The 24,197-nt window shown below is 44.7% G+C and overlaps 2 protein-coding genes across 3 annotated transcripts in view; one reads left to right on the forward strand and one right to left on the reverse strand.

Annotated features, from left to right (window-relative positions):
• UBAP1 (ubiquitin associated protein 1) overlaps positions 1-12,697 on the forward strand; it is a 57,630-nt gene extending 44,933 nt beyond the window's left edge. For both annotated transcript variants that reach the window (XM_006143117.3, XM_014585797.2), the window contains 4 exons: positions 607-1,530; positions 9,922-10,104; positions 10,802-10,903; positions 11,654-12,697. In XM_006143117.3, the coding sequence (XP_006143179.1) occupies positions 607-1,530; positions 9,922-10,104; positions 10,802-10,903; positions 11,654-11,794 (1,350 nt within the window). In that variant the 3' untranslated portion in view covers positions 11,795-12,697. The remainder of the gene's footprint in view (positions 1-606; positions 1,531-9,921; positions 10,105-10,801; positions 10,904-11,653) is intronic.
• A 971-nt stretch (positions 12,698-13,668) lies between these two features.
• The window catches only part of KIF24 (kinesin family member 24), a 57,143-nt gene continuing 46,614 nt past the window's right edge, over positions 13,669-24,197 (reverse strand). Inside the window, exons 9-13 of the mRNA XM_006143118.2 lie at positions 23,801-23,872; positions 20,427-20,536; positions 16,227-18,428; positions 15,525-15,618; positions 13,669-14,836 (exon numbers count right to left, since the gene is read on the reverse strand). Coding sequence (XP_006143180.1) covers positions 14,696-14,836; positions 15,525-15,618; positions 16,227-18,428; positions 20,427-20,536; positions 23,801-23,872 — 2,619 coding nt within the window. The 3' untranslated portion in view covers positions 13,669-14,695. The remainder of the gene's footprint in view (positions 14,837-15,524; positions 15,619-16,226; positions 18,429-20,426; positions 20,537-23,800; positions 23,873-24,197) is intronic.

Below are 24,197 nucleotides of genomic sequence, written 5' to 3' on the forward strand. Positions count from 1 at the left end.
CTGATCGGTTTCTGAGCTACTGACAAAGAATTCTAAGGAGCCAGTCAGTGACATGGGGGTTGAGGTGACTGGATCCCACATGGCTGACTACATGGTTGGAGTCCTAGACTCAGCAACTTCAAAAGCAAGCCAGTGCACGTGTGTGCATGCCCACAATTCCAAAAGGAGGGTAGAGGAGAAGGGATTGTGGTATGGCTATCTCCCTAAAGGATGATTTCTCACTTTCTCCCTCCCTCCCTGGCAAGCACATGTACCCAATAGCAAATTTTAAAAAAGCAAAGAAACAAAAAAACCCCAAAGAATCTCAAGAAGCATGGCCAAAAGAGAACCAAGAGATGTGGCAAGGCACATTTAGCCCAACCTGCAGGATTATAGGTGGCAGGAGTTTTTTATAGTTAATTTGTAGAAGTAATCTGGCAGCATAGTTTGGTTCAATTGAGTAAAGACATTGGAAGTCTCAATCTTCCTGTTTGGGGATTATCCCATATGCCTTTAATGTTGCCTTGCCCAGTTCCCCTCTTGTGCAGGAGTAAGGCAGGAATGAATTGGGTGGGAGAAAGGTGACCACCCAGATTTATATCTCCTTTTTCCACTCTCTCTCTACAGTATGACTTCTCCTTGGAAAAAAAAACCATTGAGTGGGCCGAAGATATCAAAAAAATCCAAGAAGCCCAGCGGGATGCAGAACGCAAGGCTGAGGAAGCAGAAGCCAAAGTGAATTCTAAGAGTGGCCCAGAAGGTGACAGCAAAATGAGCTTCTCCAAGACTCACAGCACAGCCACAATGCCACCTCCTATTAATCCTATCCTTGCCAGCTTACAGCACAATAGCATCCTTACCCCAACTCGGGTCAGCAGTAGTGCCACAAAACAGAAAGTTCTCAGTCCACCCCACACAAAAGCAGATTTCAATCCTGCTGACTTTGAGTGTGAAGAGGACCCATTTGATAATCTGGAGTTAAAAACTATTGATGAGAAGGAAGAGCTGAGAAACATTCTGGTAGGAACCACTGGACCCATTATGGCTCAGTTATTGGACAGCAATTTGCCCAGGGGAGGATCTGGGTCTGTGTTACAGGATGAGGAGGTCCTGGCATCCTTGGAACAGGTGACCCTAGATTTCAAGCCTCTTCATAAACCCAATGGCTTTATAACCTTACCACAGTTGGGCAACTGTGAAAAGATGTCGCTGTCTTCCAAAGTTTCCCTACCCCCCATCCCTGCAGTAAGCAATATTAAATCCCTGTCCTTCCCCAAACTTGACTCTGATGACAGCAATCAGAAGACAGCCAAGCTGGCAAGCACTTTCCATAGCACATCCTGCCTCCGCAATGGCACGTTCCGGAATTCCCTAAAGCCTTCCACCCAAAGCAGTGCCAGTGAGCTCAATGGGCATCATACTCTTGGGCTTTCAGCTTTGAACTTGGACAGTGGTGTAGAGGTGCCAACCCTGACATCCTCCCAGATGCCTTCCCTCTCTGTCTTGTCTATGTGCACAGAAGAATCATCACCTCCAAATACAGGTCCCGTGGTAAGTCTTTTAAAACCCTCCCCTCCTAAATTAAGACTTCTAGATTCTTGCTAACAGTTGTCTCCCTCACATCCTAATTCCTGATGGGGCAAATTGACCTGGTTGTTTAAGTGTAGTTGTTCTGGTTATTTTCCTGAGGGCAAGTATCATTAATTTTGAACCTTAATGTTTGCTTGTTCATTCTTTTTTTTTTTTGTCTTTTCTTTGCAAAGATAAGGTATAACATATGTCATGTGAATGGTGTTTTTCTGCCTAATCACTTGGTTCTTTTCTGTGCAGCCATGTCTTGTATTCATTTTTTAATGGCTCTCTTTGTACCTTTTTACTTTTTCTAATACCTTTCTTTGTTTTGTTACTAGCTTGCCTTGGTACTCCTTGTTATATCTTCTCCCAGCTCCCTTATCCCCATTTTAGTCTTCCATGAAGTATGGTTCTTTTTACCGTAATTTGGCTAATTTGGGATTAATTCTGTCTGGCTGATGCTTTAGTTACTCAGATACTTTGTATTGAAGTTGAAGCATAAGGTAGAAGTTACCACTTTTTATTTTTATTTTTATTTATTTATTTATTTTTGCTATAGGGTGTGTGCGCTGCCAGACAGACAGAGAGAGACAGAGAGACAGAAAGCGAGAAATCTCCCCCCAGAGGGGATGGTCACGCCACAGTCCCTTCTCCTCCATTCTCCTCTCGGGATCTTGGGCATGCACGCACATGTGCCCGGCGTGAGTTTTATTAAGCCACTGGGTCCAGGACGTGAACCACGGTCAACTACGTGGGAGTCCAGCGACATAGCCATTAATGCTAACTGCTGGTTCCCAACCACTTTTAAATCTACAGTTTGAATTGTGCAGTTTTTTTCAAAAGGGAGGAGGGAAGGTGGTAACTGGGAACTCAGATTAAATGTAAGATGTATTAATATAAAAATTGCAACATTCTGAAGAAAATCTGATTTTGTCATGCAAAAATGTTGCAGATGCTGCAAGGTTCATTTATATATCACAAACTGTAGGCTTAGGTCTTGCAGTTGTTTCAGCAGCACAGAGCAACACAAGACTGCATTCTAGAATAGAAATCATGGAAGTCCAAGAACATCTTACTGTACCAGCCATACATGTTTTTAAGTGACAGAGCACAGCAAGAGACTGTTTAGAGCCAGAAAGGAGTCTAATTTGTTTATGAGATGTCTACTAGAGACCGTAACAAGCCTGCTGTTAGCTGTAGAAAGATGAAACCTCGGCCTGCTTACAAGTGCAAGGTCCTAGCAGTAGCATTCTTGGTGTATGTATCATCACCTGTAGGAGTGCTTCCATTTTCAGAGAGCTTGCCATGTCTTGTAAACTTCCATGACCTTGGCTAGATAAACTTGACAGAGTGCAGAACACCACAGAGTATTGTCTCCTTGGAGTGGGCTTCATCTTGATTCCTCCAGGTCAGCATTGTATTCCTCTTCATGATTCATTGTATCCCTTAGACAAAACACTGTGGGGCTCATTTGCAGCCCTCAGGTGGTAGTGTGTGATACTGGAGGTATATGGGACACCCAGGTTCAGATTCTGGGCTGACATAGACACACTTGCGAACAAGGCTGCCTGGGAGGCTGGGGGTAAGGAATGGTGTGGTTTGAGACCTGGTGAGGGTATCTTATCTTCCTGCCTCTGCCCCCTTCTTTCTCATTCATGAAAGAAGTAAAATAAGTTAAAAACAACCCCCAAAACTCTGGAACCAGATCAGGGATCCTTAGCCAACCCTCCTTACATTTCATTTAAAGTTAGATTAACTGTTTAAAGACCAAAACCAATGACTAAATCTGAGATCTTTCTCAGACCAGAATATTTATTATTATTATTATTTTTTTTTGGAGAAGTTTTTGCTATAGGGCATGTGCGGTCACCAGAAAGACAGAGAAGCAGACAGACAGCGAGAAATCACCCCCCAATCACCCCCCAGGGGGGATGGCCACGCCACAATCCCTTCTTCTCCATTCTCCTCTCAGGATCTTGGGCACACATGCACACACACCCGGCATGAGTTTAAGCCATTGGGTCCAGGACTCGAACTGTGGTTGGCTACATGGGAGTCCAGCAACATAGCCATTATGCTAACTGCTGGTCCCTGTAATATTTATTACTCTTTGACCAAGCCGATTGCAGAGTTTGTTTCTGTCATATTCACCTCAGGGTGGGAAGGGACCTGCTTTTTGCTCATTTGAGAACTTGGTGCTTTTAGCTGGTTGGGATAAATGGAGTTGCAGTTCTGACATCTTTCTAAGGAAGTCATGACCCTGTCCCAAGGGAGCAAAATCTAGTTCCCATCTATTTTTTTTTTTTTAAGAGATTTTTGTCTTAGAGTGTGTTTGCTCTTTTGAGAGAGAAAGACAGAGACAGTGAGAGGGAAAGTGAGAAATCACCCCCTTGAAGGGGATGACCACACCTCAATCCCTTCTCCTCCATTCTCTCAAGATTTTGGGCATGCACGTACAGGCACCCTGTGTGATTTTCAAGCCACTGGGTTCGAAACTCAGACTGTGTCAGCCATGTGGGAGTCCAGCGACATGCACTATGCCATCTACTATATTTTACTTTTTAATTAATTAATTTTTTAGTTTTCGTGTTTTTTAAATTTAATCACCCCGGGGTGTGTGTGTGTGGGGGTGGCTGACCATGCCTCAATCCCTTTTTCTCCATTCTCCTCTCAGGATCTTGGGCACATGCACCCAGTGTGAGTTTTTTAACCCATTTCTTATGGGATTTACCCCTGAATCTCTAAATCTTTATATTTTGGGTTGTCAGGAAAATCATGACGTATTTTTACATAGAAAAACAGAAAAATACATAACTTTTCCAATGACCCAATACTTTTTTCTAAATTTATCAATTTTAGATTGTTGTTGTTTTTAAGTAAGAGAGTATGTGCATGTGCATTAGAGAGAGTGAGGCGCACCTTCAATAGGGTCTTTTCTCACTGCAGTCTCCTTTCATTGGTCTTCTAGCTTGTCGGGACTTTGAGCATGCACCTGGCAAGTTTCAGGTCACGTGGTTGAGGACCCAAATCTACAATCAGTTGTTGGGGCATCCAGCATTGCACTTGCTTGTTGCTGACTCCAGTACCATGCTAGGCCAATTCTAGACAGTTTTGTACTTCCTGTTGTTATAGTACTTGAAGATCTAGCTCTTGTAGTAGCTTCTTCTCTCAGATTCGTATCCCCTATCCTCCATCATACTTATATCACTAATTTTGATTATGTTGTCCACATTAATGTTATTGTTCTCATTATCATTGGATAAATGTTTATTGGCAAATTCACATTTTCCTTTTATTTTTTTGCAGCTTTTTTCCTTAGTTAAACTGTCCCTGTTTTGAAATTTGAATAGTTTATTTGTACCTATTGTCGTTTTGTCTAGATGTTATGAGAGCTGTGAAAAACCTGATAATTTTACCAATCATTCAAATACATTGGTTAACCTTTCAGTTTTTAAGTCCTTCTATATCTAAAAGTGTTTTATTAAAATTTTGTTAGCCTCATGTTTGAATTACAGTCTCTCTGGATTTTCTTAGTTGGAGATCATTCTCAGAATTTTCAACACATTGCATTTAAAAAAAAAAAAAATTAATTAATTTGACCAGAGAGGAACAGAGTGAGAGAGAAAGGGAAAATCAGAAAGCAAGCCGCCAGGTCTCGGACTCGAACCGCAGTCTGCCACATGGGAGTCCAGTGCCCTTAACCATTATACCACCTGCTGGCCCTACATTGTTCCTTTTTTAAAAAATAATATATAAAAGTTTTTACAATGAAAGGTTTTACAATTTAAATTAAATAAATTTTTTATTGCCATAGGGCATGTAAAGAGGGAGAGAGAGAAAGTGAAAAAGCACCCTCTGGGGGATGACCACATCACAGTCCCTTCTACATTTTCCTCTTGAGATTTTAGGTATGCTCACATAGATGCCCGTTGTGGTTTTTTCTTTTTTCTTTTCTTTTTTTTTTTTGTAATAATTATTTTATTTAACTTTTTAATTTATTATTTATTCATTCATTTATTTCAATTTGACCTGAGATGGACAGAGAGAGAGAGAGAAAGGAAGCTGCCAGGTCCAGGACTTGAACCACGATCAGCCATGTGGGAATCCAGCGCCCTAACCACCATGCCACCTGCTGGCCCCATTCGTTGTGTTTTTCAAGCTGCTGGGTCTAAGGCTGGAATCACCCAGTAGGGATCCAGCCACTTTAACCATAATGCCACCTGGCTGGACCAACCCCCTTTTCTTTTTAGAGAGAGATTTTTTGCTACAGGGCATTTGTGCTTGGCAGAGAGACAGAGAGAGACAGAAAATGAGAAATCACTCCCCTGGGGGGGGGGGTGACCATGCTGCAGTCCCTGCTCCATTCTCCTCTCAGGATCTTGGGCACACATGCACATGCACCTGACTTTTTTGTTTTTTTAAATTATTTATTTAATTCCATTTGTTATTATTTTTAAATTTTACCAGACAGAGAGAGAAAGAGGGAAAACGAGAAAGGAAGCTGCCAGGTCCAGGACTTGAACCATGGTTGGCCATGAGGAAATCCAGTGTCTTTAACCGAAACATCACCTGCCGCCTCCCTCCACTATTCGCCACCCAACCCCCTGCACGAATTTTAAGCCACTGGGTCCAGAACTCGAACCATGGTTGACTGTGTGAGTCCAGCAGTATAACTGATAAGCTATCTGCTGGTCCCCACAGTGCCTTTCTTTTGTTAAAATTTTTATTTATCTTTTTAATGAAAGTAAGCTGTACTGATTTCTAGCATCCCAGTGCCAGTTTTAGTTCTGCTTCATTCTTCCTATCACCACTACCTCTGAAAGCTGGGGGATTTTTTTTCTCTTCATCTCTAGAGATCTGAAATTAATCTGTGATGTGTCTTGATTCATTCATTGTACTAGGCTCTCCAGGATTCCATTCCTTTTAAATTTTATGTATTTATTTTTAATTCACCCAAGAGGGACAGAGAAAGAAAGCTGCCAGATCTAGGACTCAAACTGTGGTTGGCCATTTGGAAGTCCAGCACCTTAACCACCATGCCACCTGCCTGCCCCTGATTCCTTTAAAGCTGAAGTTTAACTCAGTTTTAAAATTCCAGGGGGAAAATATTTTTAAATGTTTCTTTATGGGGCCAGCAGTTGGCATAGTGGGTAAGGCACTGGCCTCCCACATGGCCAGTCACCCTTTGAACCCAGGATTCTGGCAACTTGAAAATCATCAGGGAGGGACAGCAGTGACATGGTGGTTAAGGGTGCTGGACTCCCACATGGCTGACTGCAGTTCAAGTCCTGGACCTGGTGGATTGCTTTCTCCCTTTACCCATACCCCACCCCCCATCTCTCTCTGGTCAAATTAAAATAAATAATTAAAGTTAAATAAAATAGGGACAAGCAATTGGTGTAATGGCTATGTTGTTGGACTCCCATGTAGTTGACTGTGGTTCAAGTCCCAGACCCAGTGGCTTAAACCCACGCTGGGCATGTGTGTGTGCGTGCCCAAGATCCTGAGAGGAGAATGGAGAAGGGATTGTGGAGTGGCCATCACCCCTGGGGAGTGATTTCTCACTCTCTTTCTGGCAAGCGCACGCACCCTATAGCAAAAAGCTCTCAAAAATACAAAATTTATTTATTTATTTATTTACCTATCTATTTATTTGTTGTGATTTTCAAGTTGCAGGGTTTGGGGCTTGAATTGCAGTCAGCCTTGTGGGAATCTAGCACCTTAATCACCTGCTCCCCATAGTTGCTTTTTAAATGACTACATAATAGTTATATGGCTGTTTACTTGCCTAATACCCAGTACTGGATATTAAGGATGTTTCTAATTATTGCAAATGATGCTGAAATATTACTATTTTTTTTTAATTGCCAGAGGGCACATCTGCTTGTCAGAGACAGAGAAAGGGAGAAAGCAATGGGGCATGGTAATGCTGTAATCCCTTCTCCGTGTCTCCATCCTTTTGGGGTTTGGGGCATGCAAGCACCCAGTGTGTTTTTCAAGCTGGTGGGACTCCTGTGGTTGACCATGGAGATCTGGCTCTCATAACCACTAGGTTACCAAGTTGGCTCAAATAATGTTCTTATATATAATATTGGTTTGCATTTTTATTCTTTCTCCAGAATAAGTCCCTGGAAAAAGACCACTAGATGAAAGAATCTGGCATGAGTTTACATGCCAGATTCATCTGAAGAGTATCAAATAACATTTCTACCAGCAGATTATTTGAGAGTTCAGCACATGGCTTAAAACTTGAAGTAGTTTTGGGCCTGCCCATGGCATGGTGATTAAGGTGGCTGGAATCTACACGGCTGACAGTACAGTTAGAATCCCCTGTCTGGGAAGTACACAGGGTGTGTGTGTGTGCCCAACATCACAAAAGGGAGGAGAAATGGAGAAAGGATTGTGGCATGACTATTCCCCATCTGGGGTGCTTTCTTGCTCTCACTTTCTCTCTCTGGTGAGTGCATGCACCCTCTGACAAATTTTTAAAATATATCATTTTATTACATAGAATTTTTTAAGTGCATGTGTCATATCCTACCAGGCATTCAGGAGGCTTTATGAGGAAGGCAGGTGTTTGAAGAATAGTCCTGACTCTTTTCTGGCTGGGCTGTCTCTGAAGGCTGCCATTTGCTTTTCAGTTGCCTGTGTTCTTGAGTCTAGGTAGAGCCTGTCCTTGAAGACGGACATGATCTTAAGGCCTGCAAAGTGGCTAGATTGGTGTGATCCAGTCCCTGTGCCCTGTTAAGACTCCTGTCACCTAATGACAGTCCTGTGACTTGGCTGCTGAGAGTGTGTTAGGATGGTTAAGTGGGAAAAAAATGGCCTTCTAAGAGCCTGTAGTCTTTCTGGCTTTCTTCAGAAGACTTTGAAGTGAGCATCTGGTTATATATATACTGGGTCATCAGGAAAATCACGATGCATTTTTGCATAGAATCGTGACTTTCCTGATGACCTAGTAATTTTGAACTTGCTGCTAGGACAGAAGTCTCCATGTGGTATGATGATCTAACGTCCCCAGCCTTACTAAAGTAAAAAAATAAATAAGAAAGGAAATAAAATCCTTCCTGAAACTTTGTCCCTGGTTTTTTGAATCTGGGCCAAGCTATAGAATAGCTGTGACCTTATACCCGTGGTAGATAGAGCCTTTGGCCTGAGTCATCATCAGAAGTGGTGGGAAGGGTTGACTCTAGGAATCTGTACATTAGACCAAGCTTAATAATGCCCAGTGACTACTTTTTAACTCCAGTAAACTGTGCAGGGCCTTTGAGTTCACATTCCAATTCAGAGGGCCTAGCCTGGTGTGATTAATACTTATTCAGACCTAGCTCTGTCAAATGACAGCTGTAGCAGGAAATGAAGCAAAGTACACCATGTGGGGGCAAAGGTAGAGCCCCCTCAATACCCTGGGGGTGGCTTGGGAACAGCATGTGCAGCCCTGTCCAGTCCATTGATAAAAGCAAGGAAAGACTTTGGGACAGAGTCAGCTCCAAAGTGGGGGTGTATGAAGTGAAAATTCCTGTCAAGACTGAGATACAGTAGCCTAGGAAAACAATGGAGCTCTGGAGAAATCATCACAGTCAGCTTGGGCATCAGTCCTGCAGGCAATCTCAGAACTTTTTTCTCCAACTCAAGCTCAGGGCACTTGGTTGGGAATGGAAGACTGTATAGATGTCCTGGTGCTTTCACAATTGCAGATATCTTCCCAGCTTTTCTCTCCCTTGCTGGTACTCCCTCTCAAGATGTCTGGCAGGCAACCTGGCTCACTCTTCCAAGCAGACTGCTGGACTAGAGGCTAGGATATTGTCATAATGCTAAGCTCTGGGCCATGCTACAGTGGTTTACCAGTAAAGCCACTACTCAGGAGGCTTGAAGCTGCATGGGGGGAGGGGACTGGGTTTGGTTTTGGGCCAACCTGAGCACACCAGGGATAGTTGGGTGTGTCTATAATCCTAGTTGGGAAATCACAACACTGTGAGACCCTGTCAAAAGTACTTACTTTGGGCCAGCAGGTAGTGCTGAGGTAAAGGTGGCTGGATGCCATGTGACTGCACAGTTTGGACCCTGTGGCTTAAAAAACACACCTAGCACACATTTACCTGCCCAAAATTCTGAGAGGAGAATGAAGGGATTGCAGTGTGGTTATCCCCTTCCCAAGTGTGCTTTTTTACTTTCCCTCTCTCTCTTCCCATTCTCTCTCTAGCAAGCACACACATGCCCTATTACATACCTTAAAACAAAACAAGAAAACCTGTGTCCCTCTTCCTCTTTCATAAAAAGAATGGGTGGGTGGGGGAGCTAAGCCCCTGAACTATGCTACCCTGCTGCCCAAGTGTTCTTGCCTTGATCTTCTTGTTTCTCCACCACCAGGCCACCCCTTCTAATTTCTCAGTATCACAAGTGCCCAACATGCCCAGCTGTCCCCAGGCCTATTCTGAACTACAGACACTGTCCCCCAGTGAGCGGCAGTGTGTGGAGACGGTGGTCAACATGGGCTACTCGTATGAGTGTGTCCTAAGAGCCATGAAGAAGAAAGGAGAGAATATTGAGCAGGTGAGCACTGGGTCAGCAGGGAAGTGACTGGTCAGCCAGGAGAGCAGTCGCAGTCCTGGAGCTGAAGCAGTGTGCTGCCTTTCCTTAGAGCCCTTTAGACTTATAGTACCAATTCTCCTTTGGGCTTGTGGGGACTCGGGGCATTCTTGGGGAAATCAGCAGTCTCAGCAGCAGTACTTTTCTTTTGGGGGTGCTCTGGGACCAAGGCTGAGGAAAGCTGTGTAAGAGTAGAGCTCCAGCCATCCCATGTGTGCCTCCAAGAGGGCAAAACAAGGCTTAGAGTATGGCCAAGTGTCGTCTTCTAGATGTCTTTATCCTGTCATAGCTGTCCAGGAAGTTCTAAATAAGATACTGGAGTCCTGTAGTTTGGGGAACCTTTTCTCATGGGCTATTTCTCAGTGGAACACCTGCCTAGGTTGTAGAGCTGACATGTGGGGGATTTGAGTCAACTGTGGCAGCAGCTGTTTGGGTAAGTGGCTCCAGATGTTTAGGAGGGTGTGCCTACTTACTCAGCAAATAGTCATTCTGCCTGCTGTGGTGGACGCAGTTCAAGACACAAAGTCAAGTCTTGTGTGGGATCTGATAGTCTGGATGGGCCAGGCAGGAGCAGACTTCCCACTAGCTAGTTGTATAAGACACTTGGGAAGCACAGAGAAGAATGGCAGCAGGTGCTTAAACCTTTTTTTTTTTTTCTTAGATTCTCGACTATCTCTTTGCACATGGACAGCTTTGTGAGAAAGGCTTCGACCCTCTTTTAGTGGAAGAGGCTCTGGAAATGCACCAGTGTTCAGAAGAAAAGGTGGGAACCTTCATGAGAACTCTCTGGAAAGGAGGAACAAAGTAGTCTGGTGTGGTTTTCTCCTCTGGCCCATAATTATCCACCTTTGCCTGCCAGTGACTATAGCCAGTAGTAGTCAAAGAGCAGAACCTCTCAGTGTCCAGACCGGCTTGTGTATTTGTTTTGGATAAGGCATTGTGTTGAAGACTTACCTAGAATCCCAGTGAAGGGAAGGGGAAATTCACCTGGACTAAAAGCCAAATTTTTTTTTCTTTTAAGAATTATTTTATTTCATTTGTTTAAATTTGATAGGAGAGGGGAGTAGGAGAGAGAGGAGAGAGAGAGGAAAAGTGAGAAAGCTGCTGCTAGGTCCGGGACTCAAACTGCAGTGGGCCATGTGGGAGTCCAGCACCCTTAGCCACCACATCATGTGCCAGCCTCAAAGCCATACTTTAAGATGACTAGGTCTTGCTAGTGTCTGCCTGGCCTGCACCCTGCAAAGCAGTTTCTGGGTTCGGTGTACTGCTTTGGAGTATAGATGTGGTGGTGGGACCCAGACTGAGGTCAGTAAGAGTAAGGTGGGACTGGATTCCTCCACAGCCCACCTCTGTTGCTGCGAAACCTCAGGGAAGCTTATGAGACTGGTTGAAGAATACAAGTTCCCCTTTCTTCCCCCCATCTCAGTACCCGTGCTCACACATACTCCTTCACATAGCAGTGTTGTGTGGGTGGCTTGACTTTCTTTAATCTTTATTCTTTTCTATCTCTTAGATGATGGAATTTCTTCAGTTAATGAGCAAATTTAAGGAAATGGGTTTTGAACTAAAAGACATTAAGGAAGTTTTGCTATTACACAACAATGACCAGGAGAATGCTTTGGAAGACCTCATGGCTCGGGCAGGAGCAAGCTGAGACCAGGCCTTACCTAGGCCCTGCCACGGAACCACCACCCCAGGACGCCCTGAAAAGCCTACCTGTGGGTTAGGAGAAGGGGCGCACTTCCGGATTTTCTTTTGGGGGTTGGAAGGTCAGGTGTAGAGGCTGTGCTTGCCAGTCTCTGTGAGCCTAGGACCTGAGCTGGGGAGAAAGTGGAGACGATTTGGGCATATGAATGCCCCCAGAACCATCCTGGCTCCTTCCTTATTAAATATATTTGTATTTTAAGAAGTGTCCTTCCCATCTCGGCCCCCTAGAGACTTTTGGGGTCTTTTGTGTCCTTGGCAGAAACCTGGCCTGGCTGCCAAGAGGAATCGGGGAGAAGGGGTGGGAGGGCCACACTCAGTGCTGCTTTGGGGCTAGACACTTGCTCCCTTCCCCCACACTGGTGGACTGAACTTTGACCCAACTTGAGTGCAAATGAAAGGTTCTTCCAGGGTTTTATTTTCCCCCTTTTAACAATGTCTCTTAGTGTTACACTGGTTCTGCAATGTCTCTGAGGTACAGAAAATGTACTTTTCCCCCATGGGGCCCAGAGTTTGCCTCTCTGCCGGGCAGTCACCTTGCTTCCCTGCCCCAACCTATTTCTTTTGGCTTGGTTTGGACCACAGTCCTTTACTACCCAGGGTTTTAGGCCCCCTGTTCTAGGACACAGTTGTCAGTGTAAGAACTCATTGGCTCCTTCCCAGCACACTAAATGGGTGAGAAAACAGTCCACAAATTAGTCACTCAGTACTAACTTTACCTCCTTGAACTGCCTCTCCCTCCAGCCCACTGCTTTAGGATGACACAATGAGTAACACCTAGTCATAGAAATCAGTCTCTTTGGTTTGTTTTGTATTATGTTGTACATCATTAAAGATCTAAATACAAATGATATACAGTCTTGATGAATCGAAAATAATTTGCTAACTATTTTGATTCTTCAGAGAGAACTACTAATAAAAGTCTAAAAGGTATGTCTTGCTGTGATTATTTCTTTGCTGCAAAAGGCTGTTTTACTGAGGGACATGTGTGGTGCTAAAGATTTCCTGCTTAGATTTGGTGGGAGTGGAACCATTTTCTGTCCTTCTAGTATTTACTTCCCATTCTAAGGCCTGTGGGACCCAGGAGCTGGTCTTCCAGGCATTCTGCTTTGGTTTTTGTTTTATAAAGGCAGGCCCAGACAAGGGCCTGTTTAAACTTGACTTACCCTCAGTTTTAGGGCCAAGGATATATACCCTTCTGCAAGACAGTGGAAGAAGGACTGGCTGGGCCTCCAGGAGAATCACCAAGAAAATGAAAAATTTCTTCCTGTGGGCAGCATTAGGCATTTATGTGCTCTGTGCCACAGGCAGGACAGGATTTAAAACTGCTTCACCAGCCCTCAGTGGTGCTTTTGTGATATAATAGAACTGGATTCATCCCTAAAATTTCTTATCCTTCTACAGGATATCATTCTACTATTCCTTTAGGCTCACGGTCCTCTTCAGTTTTGAGTGGCCACTTTGGAGGTGGGTGATACTGTGATTAGGGCCAGAAAGCACCAACCTGGAAGCAGGATGCCCTCTTGCGGTCAGACCAGGAACCGCCAGAGGCTGACAAAAGGTGGCTGGGATAGGCTGCTGCTCTCCTAAGAACCCGTTTCTGGGCCTTTTAATTAGTCCCTCCTTTTAAAAATCTTAAAAAGTTATCTTTTACTGAAGGAAATTAAAAGTTCACACAGTAGTGAGCATCAGGACTAAGGCTGGGTGTGACACATGAATTTCAATTTGACCTTGAATGTGATGTGTTACACCCAGCCTTAGTCCTGATGCTCACTACTGTGTGAACTTTTAATTTCCTTCAGTAAATTTCAATTTGACCTTGAATGTGATGGGCACTTGGAGGACACTGTATTCCTCATCTTGAGCTTCTGTCTACTAAAAAGATGCACAACAAGCAGAACTCAGGTGAAGGTGTGTGGAAATTGTTTCAGAGGCCTCAGATTATCAACTGGAGCACACACCACTAAACTCATGCCTTTAGGAGATAGAGTGGCTAGCAGCGTGATCTGGATGATGATAAGCATAAAAGATGAACTTGCTTGAGATCTTCTGCCTCTTCAACTCTTTCAATGAGACATACGGGGAGTGAGGACAGGAGCCAGGAATTGCCACTGAAGCATGGAGGCTATTAAGCATAAGAGACCTTTACCATAGCAAAAGTCAGAGATGGAGGAAAAAACTCAGTGACGTGGGCACCCTCTTCCGTCTTCAAACTAGATTGCAGGAAGGAAGGGGAACTAAACATAAAGCCTGTTCCACATCTGTTACTTGTTAAAGATGCAAGTCAAGGTTTATTCATTATATATTTTCAAAAACTAAATCCCCAAATCAATGTCCAAGGGCTAATGGCGCAAAGTTCACCCTACCCTATCCCTGCTAGCACCGATGTTTTAGTTTTTGTCAATGTTTTAGTCTTTGAAGATAGGCACAGAATTCAGCTGACAAAGCCTCTGGACTCAGCATATTCTCTCTAGTTTGTGACTTCTGATCTCCAAGTTACCACTGACCATCCTATTCTCTGACTCCCAAATTTAGAAACATTATAAGATTATCAGACCCAAATGTGTTCCCACAGATAAGGGGTCAATGAAGCAAATTCTCTTCTAGCCCTGGAGAAAAGAGAGGGTCATTAAGCCTTCCAGCCTGGTCTGCCTTTCTTACAGCTGCTCTTGTGCTTGGAACCGAGGAGAAACAGAGGCCTGAACCTGAGGGAAGAACTGGGGCTCATCAAAGACCCTGTGTGTGGCTTGTGTGAGGCTAGCACAGGCCGGACCAAGGAGCAGGTTCTGCTAAGTGCTGTGGGAACCTACCAGAGGCCTCCAGCCCCATCATCCCATACAGAATCACACTCTTAAGATACCACTGTCCTTTCAGGGGCTGCAGCTGGCCTGTGACAGGTGAGGTACAGCTGCAGCTGGCTTCTCAAGCTCTGGATGCACTTGGATTTCAGAGCCATGATTTCATCCAACTGGGTTACAAAATCTTCAAAATCCTGGGAAAGGAAACAGGACAAATGGAGCTTTTGCTCTTGTTGGTCAGATCTCCTTTTCTAGTCCCTTCTCTTGCAGGGAAATTTCAGAACTCAGGCCCCTCCTTTAGCTGGAAAACCTGTAGAATGTCATAGTAGTACAACATGGGGCCCACTTCTCTGTATTTGAGGCACTTTCTAGCTAGCAGTATTTTACAGGGTAGAGGGATGTTTTAGTAGAAATAGCTCTGATCTGCATGTGGTAAGCAATAGGCTGGTCACTGGTACTGTCACAAGGAGGGGTCCCAACAAGCCACTAGGAAGGCAGAAGGATAAAGACCGGAAACACTATAGCCTGGGAATATGGAGTCAAGTACTACCTACTGAGGTGACTCTGTACTGGCATAAAGAGCTTTCCAGCAATTGGTATTTTAACTTCTATTGGAGGAGAGGTGACTGCTGGAACTGCTGGTGATAAAAGTACAAATATTCCCTCTCCTGATGTTGAGGGATGTCAGTTCAAGCTTCAGAAGCCTTTCTTATCCCTGAACCTGTCCTAGAGGAGTGCCAAGAGGAGGTACAAGGCCTCAATAATGGGTGGTGTGTGTCAGCAAGCCTTATCCCCCACCCTCACCTAACCACAGCAAACGGGCGATCACACTAACTGCAGGCTGATTCCTGGCAGCCTGTGTGTCTAGCCAAGGCTACTTACATTAGAAGCCAGCTGGCTCATCAGGATCTCCTCTTTGAAGCCCAACTTTGCCATTTCATCTAGCTGTTGCTGGTGTGCTTGAATGACCACCTGCCTGGAAACACCAAAGGGGACACTATGATCCTCTTTGCTTCCATCCTCTCCTGGGGAACTTTCTGGAGCTGTGTCTCATTTCCAGTCCACGTGCTGCCTCTGTTCAGGTAGTCAAGGCTTTGACTAGGGTTAGTTTATCACCTAACTCTCCCATCACCAGTTCTTTCTCAGGACTAGTCAAGGGATTAGGTGATTATGAATAAGAGAAGAGACAGAGGCTTCTTGAGCCACCCCCTAGCCCCCAGCTCTGGCAGTAGGAATCCACAGGAGCTGCCATTTCCCATGGCCTCCCTACAGAAAGGCTCTCAAGACCGGGACCCTGCAGCTGGTATACTTGGTACAGGGTAGAGCCTCTGCCCAGTTTGCTCCATTTTTACTACTCATTTAGGGTCCAGGGACTATAGTAGGGGTGTTGAAGCTGGAAGGTAGAGGATCTGTCTTTTGTCAGACTAGCAATGGTTGGAGACCACAGGGTAGCCAGATTGTCCTAGAGAGGCAGGCTTCTCACCAGGGTATCCCTTCATGGTTGTCTCTGTGTTCCTAACATTAAGCTGGGTGGGACTGAGTGTGCCATAGGGACTCGAGTTGGGGGGAGAAAGTCCAACTTACTGTGCTTGCTCCAGGGTGGGCTGATGGAATGTGCCTGTGGTGCCTGGCCTTGCCAAGCACCCTGTCATCGGCCTGTGTTTGAGCCACATGATGTTCTCACTGTAGCAGGGCAACTTGACAGGGTCTGCAGACAAACTGAACTCCTGCCAGCCGATCCTTGTGAGATCGCTTCTCTCCTTGGCCCAGAGATGGTCAGCCACATCACTACTTCCTGTTTGTGGGGTGAGTATAGGTCTAGAATGGAGTACCCCTGAGGTGGGGAAGGGCTTTCCCGGGAAAGCCCAGGAGCTGCCTAGCTCTGTATCCTTGGCATTGGCTTCATACCACTCCCTACTGATGTGTTCCTGGGAGAAGAGTGCAGTTTCTTCACTGTGACAGGCCTCACCTAGGCTGGCCTCCCTGCTGGACAGCTTGTCAAATGGGTGCTGACGGATAGGTGATGGGGACAAAGCTGGAAGATTACTACTGGGCGTATTGTCAGGGGGAGATGAGGACAACCACAGGTGGCCAGTTACCGAAGATAATGGCAAGGTTGCCTCTTGGTCACCAGATGACACTGTGTGGCCCGCAGCTGGCCCCTCTGTGTTCTCTGCCACTAGATTGTGCACAGCCCCTTCTTGGGCTAGTTGCTCCAATGGAGGAGAGCCATCATTGTTGGGATTCTCCAAGAGGGACATGGTGAGGGGAGCCATCAGTCCAGAGGCATGTTCAGAGCATGCATCCGATGGCTCTGTGGAGTCTTCTTGGAAAAGATTACTGATTTTCTCTGTGTTGGTCACCTGTGTTGAGCTGTCTTCACTGACTTCCGTCAGAGGTGTGGTGACTGTTTCTCTTTGGTCTGGTGATCCAGGCACTGCAATGTGGGATAGTGTGGAAGTGAAACCATTTTCCTCAAACAATGGTAAGCTGCCCTCAGCCTGCCCAAGAACCTCACTTCTAATGGCATGCTGTCCGAGATCAGGCGCTGGGCCTCCACCTCTTTTCTGGCTACATACAAAGTCTACCTGCGAACAGTATGGTTTCTCTGCCAGGTTGTCTCTGCAAGAGGGCACTGAGGAGGAGGACTCCCCCTCTCTGCTCCAGTCCAAGGGCACCTTACTTGGGCTGCAGCTGTGACTAGGTGCTTTTCTGTGATGTATGGGGTCCCTGGCATATGCCCAGCTTCCAGTTAGACCTTTCTCACTGCTATCTGTCCTAGGGCTAAAAAATAGACTTTGCCGCCTTTCTTTGCACTGCTCCTCAGGATCTTGCTCCTCCCTCTTATGAAGAAAGAAGGAGCCTTCGCTGTTCTCCAGAGTGTTCCTCTGCTTTGTAGTCCTCTGACCAGAGACATGTGAAAAGGAATCTTCACTGAAATCACTGTCATCAAGGTCTTCGGCTTGGGTTCCATCATGGTTTTCGGTATAAGATCGGAATGGAAGGGGGGTCTCATTTTGGAGCTGACCCTCTGGGGGCCTATACTGGCATAAAAACCTTTCCAGTGGTTGATATTTTAACTTTTGTTGGAGGAGAGGTGGCTGCTGGAACTGCTGATGATAAAAGCGCAAATGTTCCTCTCTCTCCTCCTGACGTGGAGGGATGTCTGTCCAAGCTTCAGAAGTGGACCTGGTGGGCCTGCCCCTCTTGCTATCCTGACTGTATTCTAAGTGGTGGGCATTGCTAAAGGGGAGTTCACCTCGTGACACAAGCTGTTTCTGTACTGGCTGCACAGTCTGAACTTTCTTGCCCTGAGTGGGCAGCTTACCATGCACTAGGCCTTCTGGGCCTGGGGCCCTGCTGCCCCATCCAAGGGCAGTTTTGTTGCCAACTTGATGCTTCTCAGAGCACAATGGTGCTGACTCTTCTGCTCTTTTTTTTGCCAAATTTCCCGACCGCACAGTTCCTTTGACAGGGCTAGTCTGAATGACCCAAGAGTGGGGAGGACTCCCTATGAAGCCACCCCTTTTACCAGGGTCTTTAGGTACAGGAGCCAAAAGGATGTTGGGTGGGTGGCTGGCCAGAGGATGAGCCTTCCCTCTTGTGGAGCCAGGTGCCACTGTGAGTGACTGCTGAAGCCCCAGCTTGACTTTTTTGGGAGAACACTTGTCCCCTACCAGGGCTACAGGGGAGCTCTGAATTCGTTTTGGAGAAGAGATTCCAGACATCCTATTCCGATTGGTAGCTGAAATGCAACTCCTCATGCCTTTCTTTAGTTCTTTGACCCTGTAAATAACCATTTTATGTTAAATGTATATTCTCACATGTTCAGTAATTCCTTTTGTTAGCTTTCAAGGGATACAAAACCTGAAGAAAAGTATTACAAGGATTGGAAATTTTTTGTTTTTGTAATCCAGAGAGAATAAGAGGTAAAGGGGAAATTCTATTTCCTTTATTTATTTATTTATTTATTTATTAGAGGTGTTTGTTATAGGGCGTGTGTGCTCACCAGAAAGACGGAGACAGAAAGTGAGAAATCACCCCCGAGGGGGGGAGGCCACACCACAATCCCTTCTCCTCCATTCTCCTCTCGGAATCTTGGGCATGCACGCACACACGCCTGGTGCGAGCTTAAGCCACCAGGTCTGAGACTCGAACCGTGGTTGACTACATGGGAGTCCAGCGACATAGCCATTATGCCAACTGCTGGTCCCGGGGAAATTCTATCTCAACATGAGATACTTTTCTGTACTGGAACAAAAAAGAGCAGAGTCTGTTCTAAGGATGTAAGTTTGCACCCAGTGTTCCAAGATCAAGAGTTTTGGAAACCACCACAGCCTGGTATGAGGGACAGGCAGGGAAGCCAGTCTCAGACCTGCACTCTGTTCTCACACGGTCACACCGTGCTTCCTGAAGATGGGCCAGCTCATGAGTTTGTGTCTACCATTTACCTGCAGTTCCACAGTCAGAACCCTCTTTTCCTGCAAACCACCCCCTTGCAAGTTCCTCTGGGAAAATGAGTCCCTCAAACCTGCTGGACACTTTAGGAAGCAAAACCTCCAGATTTGTATCAATTCCATTTAGAGAAAAATTACAATTTCTCAATCTTCACACTATTGAGATTTTGCAATAACTCTATTGTAGGAGCTGGTCCTATGCACCAACCATAGGAGTTTAGTAGCATCTTTGGCCTCTGCCTCTACATGCCAGTAACACTTTTCCCAGTCGTGACAATAAAAAAAAGTCTCACCTGGGGCCAGCAGGTAGTGTAGTGGTTAAGGCACTGGACTCCCACATGGCTGGTCATGGTTCAAGTCCTGGATCTGGCAGCTTGAAAATTATGCCAGGTGCATGTGAGTATGCACCCAAATCCCAGAAGGAGAATGAAGGAAGGACTGTGGCATGATCAATTTCCCTGGTGGGTGATTTCTCATTTTCCTTCTCATTGTCTCTCTCTCTGTCTCTCCCTACAAGCATGTGCGCACAGTGGCAAAAACCTTCAACTTTTTTTTTTTTTAGGAGACTCACCCTTGGCCTAACTGCGGTTGAGACTTCATGAGAGGCCTGAGTTCAATTCCCAGCCCACCCTAGAAAAAGCCAGATATGGTGGCATATGCCTGTGTTCCCAGCTACTCAGAGAAGCTGAGGCAGGAAGATTGCAACCGTGAGCCCTATCTAAGAAAAATACCACATACATATATACCCACTAGCAAAAAAAAAAAAAAAAAAAAGAGAGAAAGGCTCGCCCACTGTATGAGGCACATGTGACTATAGGGCAAAAGTAGAAAGGATGCTGGCAGATGCCAAAGTCACCCCAAAAAGACACCTGGCTAGGCAGTTGGCTCTGCCACCAAGTCTTAATGAGCCCTTGCAAAGTAACTGTCCTTCCCTGGGCCTCAGTTTATCTTCCCATAATATGTCTGGGTTTGCTCCTTCTGGACCTTTATAGCTCTAAATGATTCTGCCTTGATAAGTAATATGTATTTTATCCCTTACAATTAGGGCTTAAGCCAGCAGGAAGGAAATTTCAATGAGCCTTCCACCTCAAACTAAAATTTCATTTTTATTGTGCATTTTAAAGTCACTGATGGAGTAGACTCTTGAACAAGGGAACGTGTCATCTTCTTGTCACACTTGCACAATGACTGGGCCTCCCAGTCACATTCTCAGTTGTTTCAAAAGCAGGGTTATGGAGCCCAAACAGATCCTGATATGTGTGTGAGACATGTACATATACTCATATACACACACACAGACACATCTGCTATCTGAGAGCCAACTTACCGGTCAGCATAGCGCAAGGTATTCAGAGTGTGTTCAGTGGCTACATGGCTTGGTGAGACATTGGCAATCATGCATGTTTTGGCATTGCCAATGAAAGAGTCCTTCAGGACCTGTTCAAAATAAAAGCAGATCAATGAATGAGCTCAACTAACAAAGGGCACATTGGCCATGACTTATGTGTAGGATGGTAAGCACAGTTCCCCTCTGTCCACAAAAAGGCAGTGTACAAAAGAAATACAAATGGCTGATAAACATAGAAAAAGGTACTCACCTCACCACTAATCAAAGAAATGCAAACAAATCATTAAAAACGATAAAAACTATTTTATACTTTACTTGTGAAGGTCTAGAGAAATGGGCTCTCCCCACAATGCCATGTACCATGAACCAGTAACAAGCTTTCTGGAGGACAGCTTGGCTAGACATACCAAAATGTAAAAAACATTAGCCAATATTTTGGCTTGGCAATCACACTGCTAGGACTTTATTCTAGGGAGATAATTACTCAACTGACCAAAAAATAAAGTACATACAGGGTAATCAATACATGCCTTATAATAATAAAATTAAGAAATAATCTAAGACTCTATAAACAAGGAACAAACAAAATAATTGGGAATTAATACAATACAGTCATGAAAAATGACAATGTATGTCCATACTTAGGAGTATGGAAAGATATTTAAAACAAATCTTTGAATGAAAAGGTATGTGATTATGTGGCAACAGGTATCACGGGGGTATGGGATTTTACGGAAACTTTTTTCTTGTTTTGTGGTACTTATATGTACTGTTGGAATTGTCATCTTTTAATTAAATAAGAACACATTTTCTGAGAACAAAAAACTTGTTTTAAAAAGTAACAATGCTGGGGGACCAGCAGTTAGCGTAATGGCTATGTCGCTGGACTCCCATGTAGTCGACCGCGGTTCGAGTCCTGGACCCGGTGGCTTAAACTCACGCCGGGCCCATGTGCGTGCGTGCCCAAGATCCCGAGAGGAGAATGGAGGAGAAGGGACTGTGGCGTGGCCATCCCCCCCTGGGGGGTGATTTCCTGCTTTCTGTCTCTCTCTCTTTGTCTGTCTGGCGAGCGCACGCACCCTATATCAAAACAAAACAAAACAAACAAACCTCTCCTAAATAAATAAATAAATAAAATAACAATGCTGGGGCCAGCAGGTGGCATGGTAGTTAAAGCATTGGATTCCCACATGGTTAACTGCGGTTTGAGTCCCAGACCTAGAGGCTTGCTTTCCTGCTTTCCCTTTCTTTCTCTGTCTGTTTCTCTGGTCATAATAAATAATAATGATGATAATAAAGTCTTCAAAGAGTTATTTTACTTAGGTTTATTTATTTATTTGTTTGTTTGTTTTTTAATTTATTTAAATTTGACCAGAGAGGGACAGAGAGAGAAAGGGAAAGTGAGAAAGCAAGCTGCCAGGCTCAGGACTGGAACCATGGTTGGCCATGTGGAAGTCTACCACCCTTAACCACCACGCTACCTCCCAGCCCCATAAATAAAATAATTCTTTTTTAAAAAAAAAAAGTTATGGTGACATTAGAATCAGGGCTAACCATTTCCTAAGAAGGGTTTCCTGAGTTCCTGGTTGAAAATATGTGTGAGGGGCCAGCAGGTGGTGTGGTGAGTAAAGCACTGGACTTGCACAAAATTAACTGTGGTTCAAGTCCCAGACTTGGCAGCATGAAACTCATGCTGGGTGCACATGCATACATACATGCCCAAAATTCCAGGAGGAGGATGGAGAAGAAGGGATTGTAGCATGGATATCCCCACTAGGGGTGATTTCTCACTTTCCCTCTCACTGTCTGTTTCTCTGGTGAGCCATTCATGCCGTATGGCAAAAACCTTTAAAAAAGTTTGAGAAGACACAATCTAACCCTTAGATGACGAATTCTGACTAGTAAGGAGCTGTGTTATTATAGGTATTGCCTGAGCCCTGCTAGTCTAGCTGCACAGAGTGAAACTCCTTCCATGGCTTCGTTCTGCAGCAGAGATCATCTCCTAGACCTCTTTCTACCTTGTCTATGCACATGACATGAAGCCAAAAAGAGCCAGGGCACCTATAACTGTCTTCCACAGCTGTCTGTACCTAGGCAGACCCCTCCCCATGACACTATTCTGTGGCACCTATGGATGCTGATTAAACATCTATTGGTATTTTCCAATAAAAGAGGTACATTTTTATGACAGAAGAATGAGAAAAAATTATTTATAGTTCCACCACTCAGAATAAGCACAGTAAACATTTGCACAATTTTTTGTACAGTTTTCTCTTATTCCATGTTTTTAATTTATAAAAACAATAAATGGTTATACTATATATAATCTTATAACACAAAAGTCACATTTCCATCCCACTGTTACTCTTTAGATGAATCCAATGCTTACGGTTTCTTTTATATTTTTTCAACTTTTTTTCATTCTGTGGTGGTTAAGGGTGCTGGACACTCCCACATGGCTGACCGCGATTTGAGTCCTGGACCTGGCAGCTTGCTTTCTCACTTTCCTTCTCTGTCTCTGTCACACTCTGTCCCTTTCTGGCCAAATTAAAATAAATAAATAAAGTTAAATAAAATAATTCTTTAAAAAAGTTTTTTTTAAAAAAAACAAAACAGGCTTGGACCAGCACTTAGCGCAATGGCTATGTTGCTGAACTCCCATGTAGCTGACCGCAGTTCGAGTCCTGGACTCGGTGGCTTAAACTCATGCCAGGTGTGTGCGTGTGCATGAAGGGATTGCGGTGTGGCCATCCCGACTGGGGGGTGATGTCTCGCTTTCTATCTCTCTCTGTCCTTCTGGTGAGTGCACGTGCCCTATAGCAAAAACCTCTCAAAAAAAAAAAAAAAAAGACAATCATGTTATTATGCTGTTCTCTAGCTTGCTTTATTATGTCATGATAGAGCTTGGTCATCTTCCTGTTAGCACATGTACAAATCTATCTCATTCTTTTTAACTGCAGCCATTATTTTTTGTAATTAAACACTGGTCTAAGTCTTACTACCAAGAAAGTAGCAAGTAAAGGTATACCACCATTTTCAAAGGCTCAAAAAACTATACTAAATCAGTAAAAATGCTTACACTGACAATAAACAGTGACAAGAGAGCTGTTATCATAGTAGGACCCTGGATCTCAGGTTCTGCAGGTTATCTCTGCCAGAGTCTACACTTCTCTAGAGCCCTAGCAGTCTGAGAGCCCCTGGAATGAATGCAACTCTCTTCCCTTCTCCATCCCCTTCCCCCACTATTCCTAACATCATGCTTTGCTGTCAGTAGATGTTCTACAGAAAGAAGACATGAACTGAAGAAGTAACAAATGAACTAGAACAAACTCAAAGCTCACATTTCACTTTACCTGAGTTAATTTGCTTTGCCTGAAGGGAGTATGGCTGTGTTCCTGATCCAGTGCTCGGATACATTCCTTCAGCTGCAAAGTCGGAGAATATTAAGCACATCAACTATCACACTTATTACTCTTTAAAGAGTAAAAGGGCCAGGACCAGCAGTTAGTGTAATGGCTATGTCGCTGGACTCCCATGTAGTCGACTGCGGTTCAAGTCCCGGACCCAGCGGCTTAAACTCACGCTGGGTGCGTGTGCGTGCATGCCCAAGATCCCGAGAGGAGAATGAAGGAGAAGGGATTGCGGAGTGGCCATCCCCTCTGGGGGGTGATTTCTCACTTTCTATCTCTCTGTCTCTCTCCGTCTGTCTGGCGAGCGCACGCACCCTATAGCAAAAACCTCTCCAAAAAT

The sequence above is a fragment of the Tupaia chinensis genome, unplaced genomic scaffold (assembly GCF_000334495.1).
Source record: "Tupaia chinensis unplaced genomic scaffold, TupChi_1.0 Scaffold000093_1, whole genome shotgun sequence".
In the NCBI taxonomy this organism is placed as follows: Eukaryota; Metazoa; Chordata; class Mammalia; order Scandentia; family Tupaiidae; genus Tupaia; species Tupaia belangeri.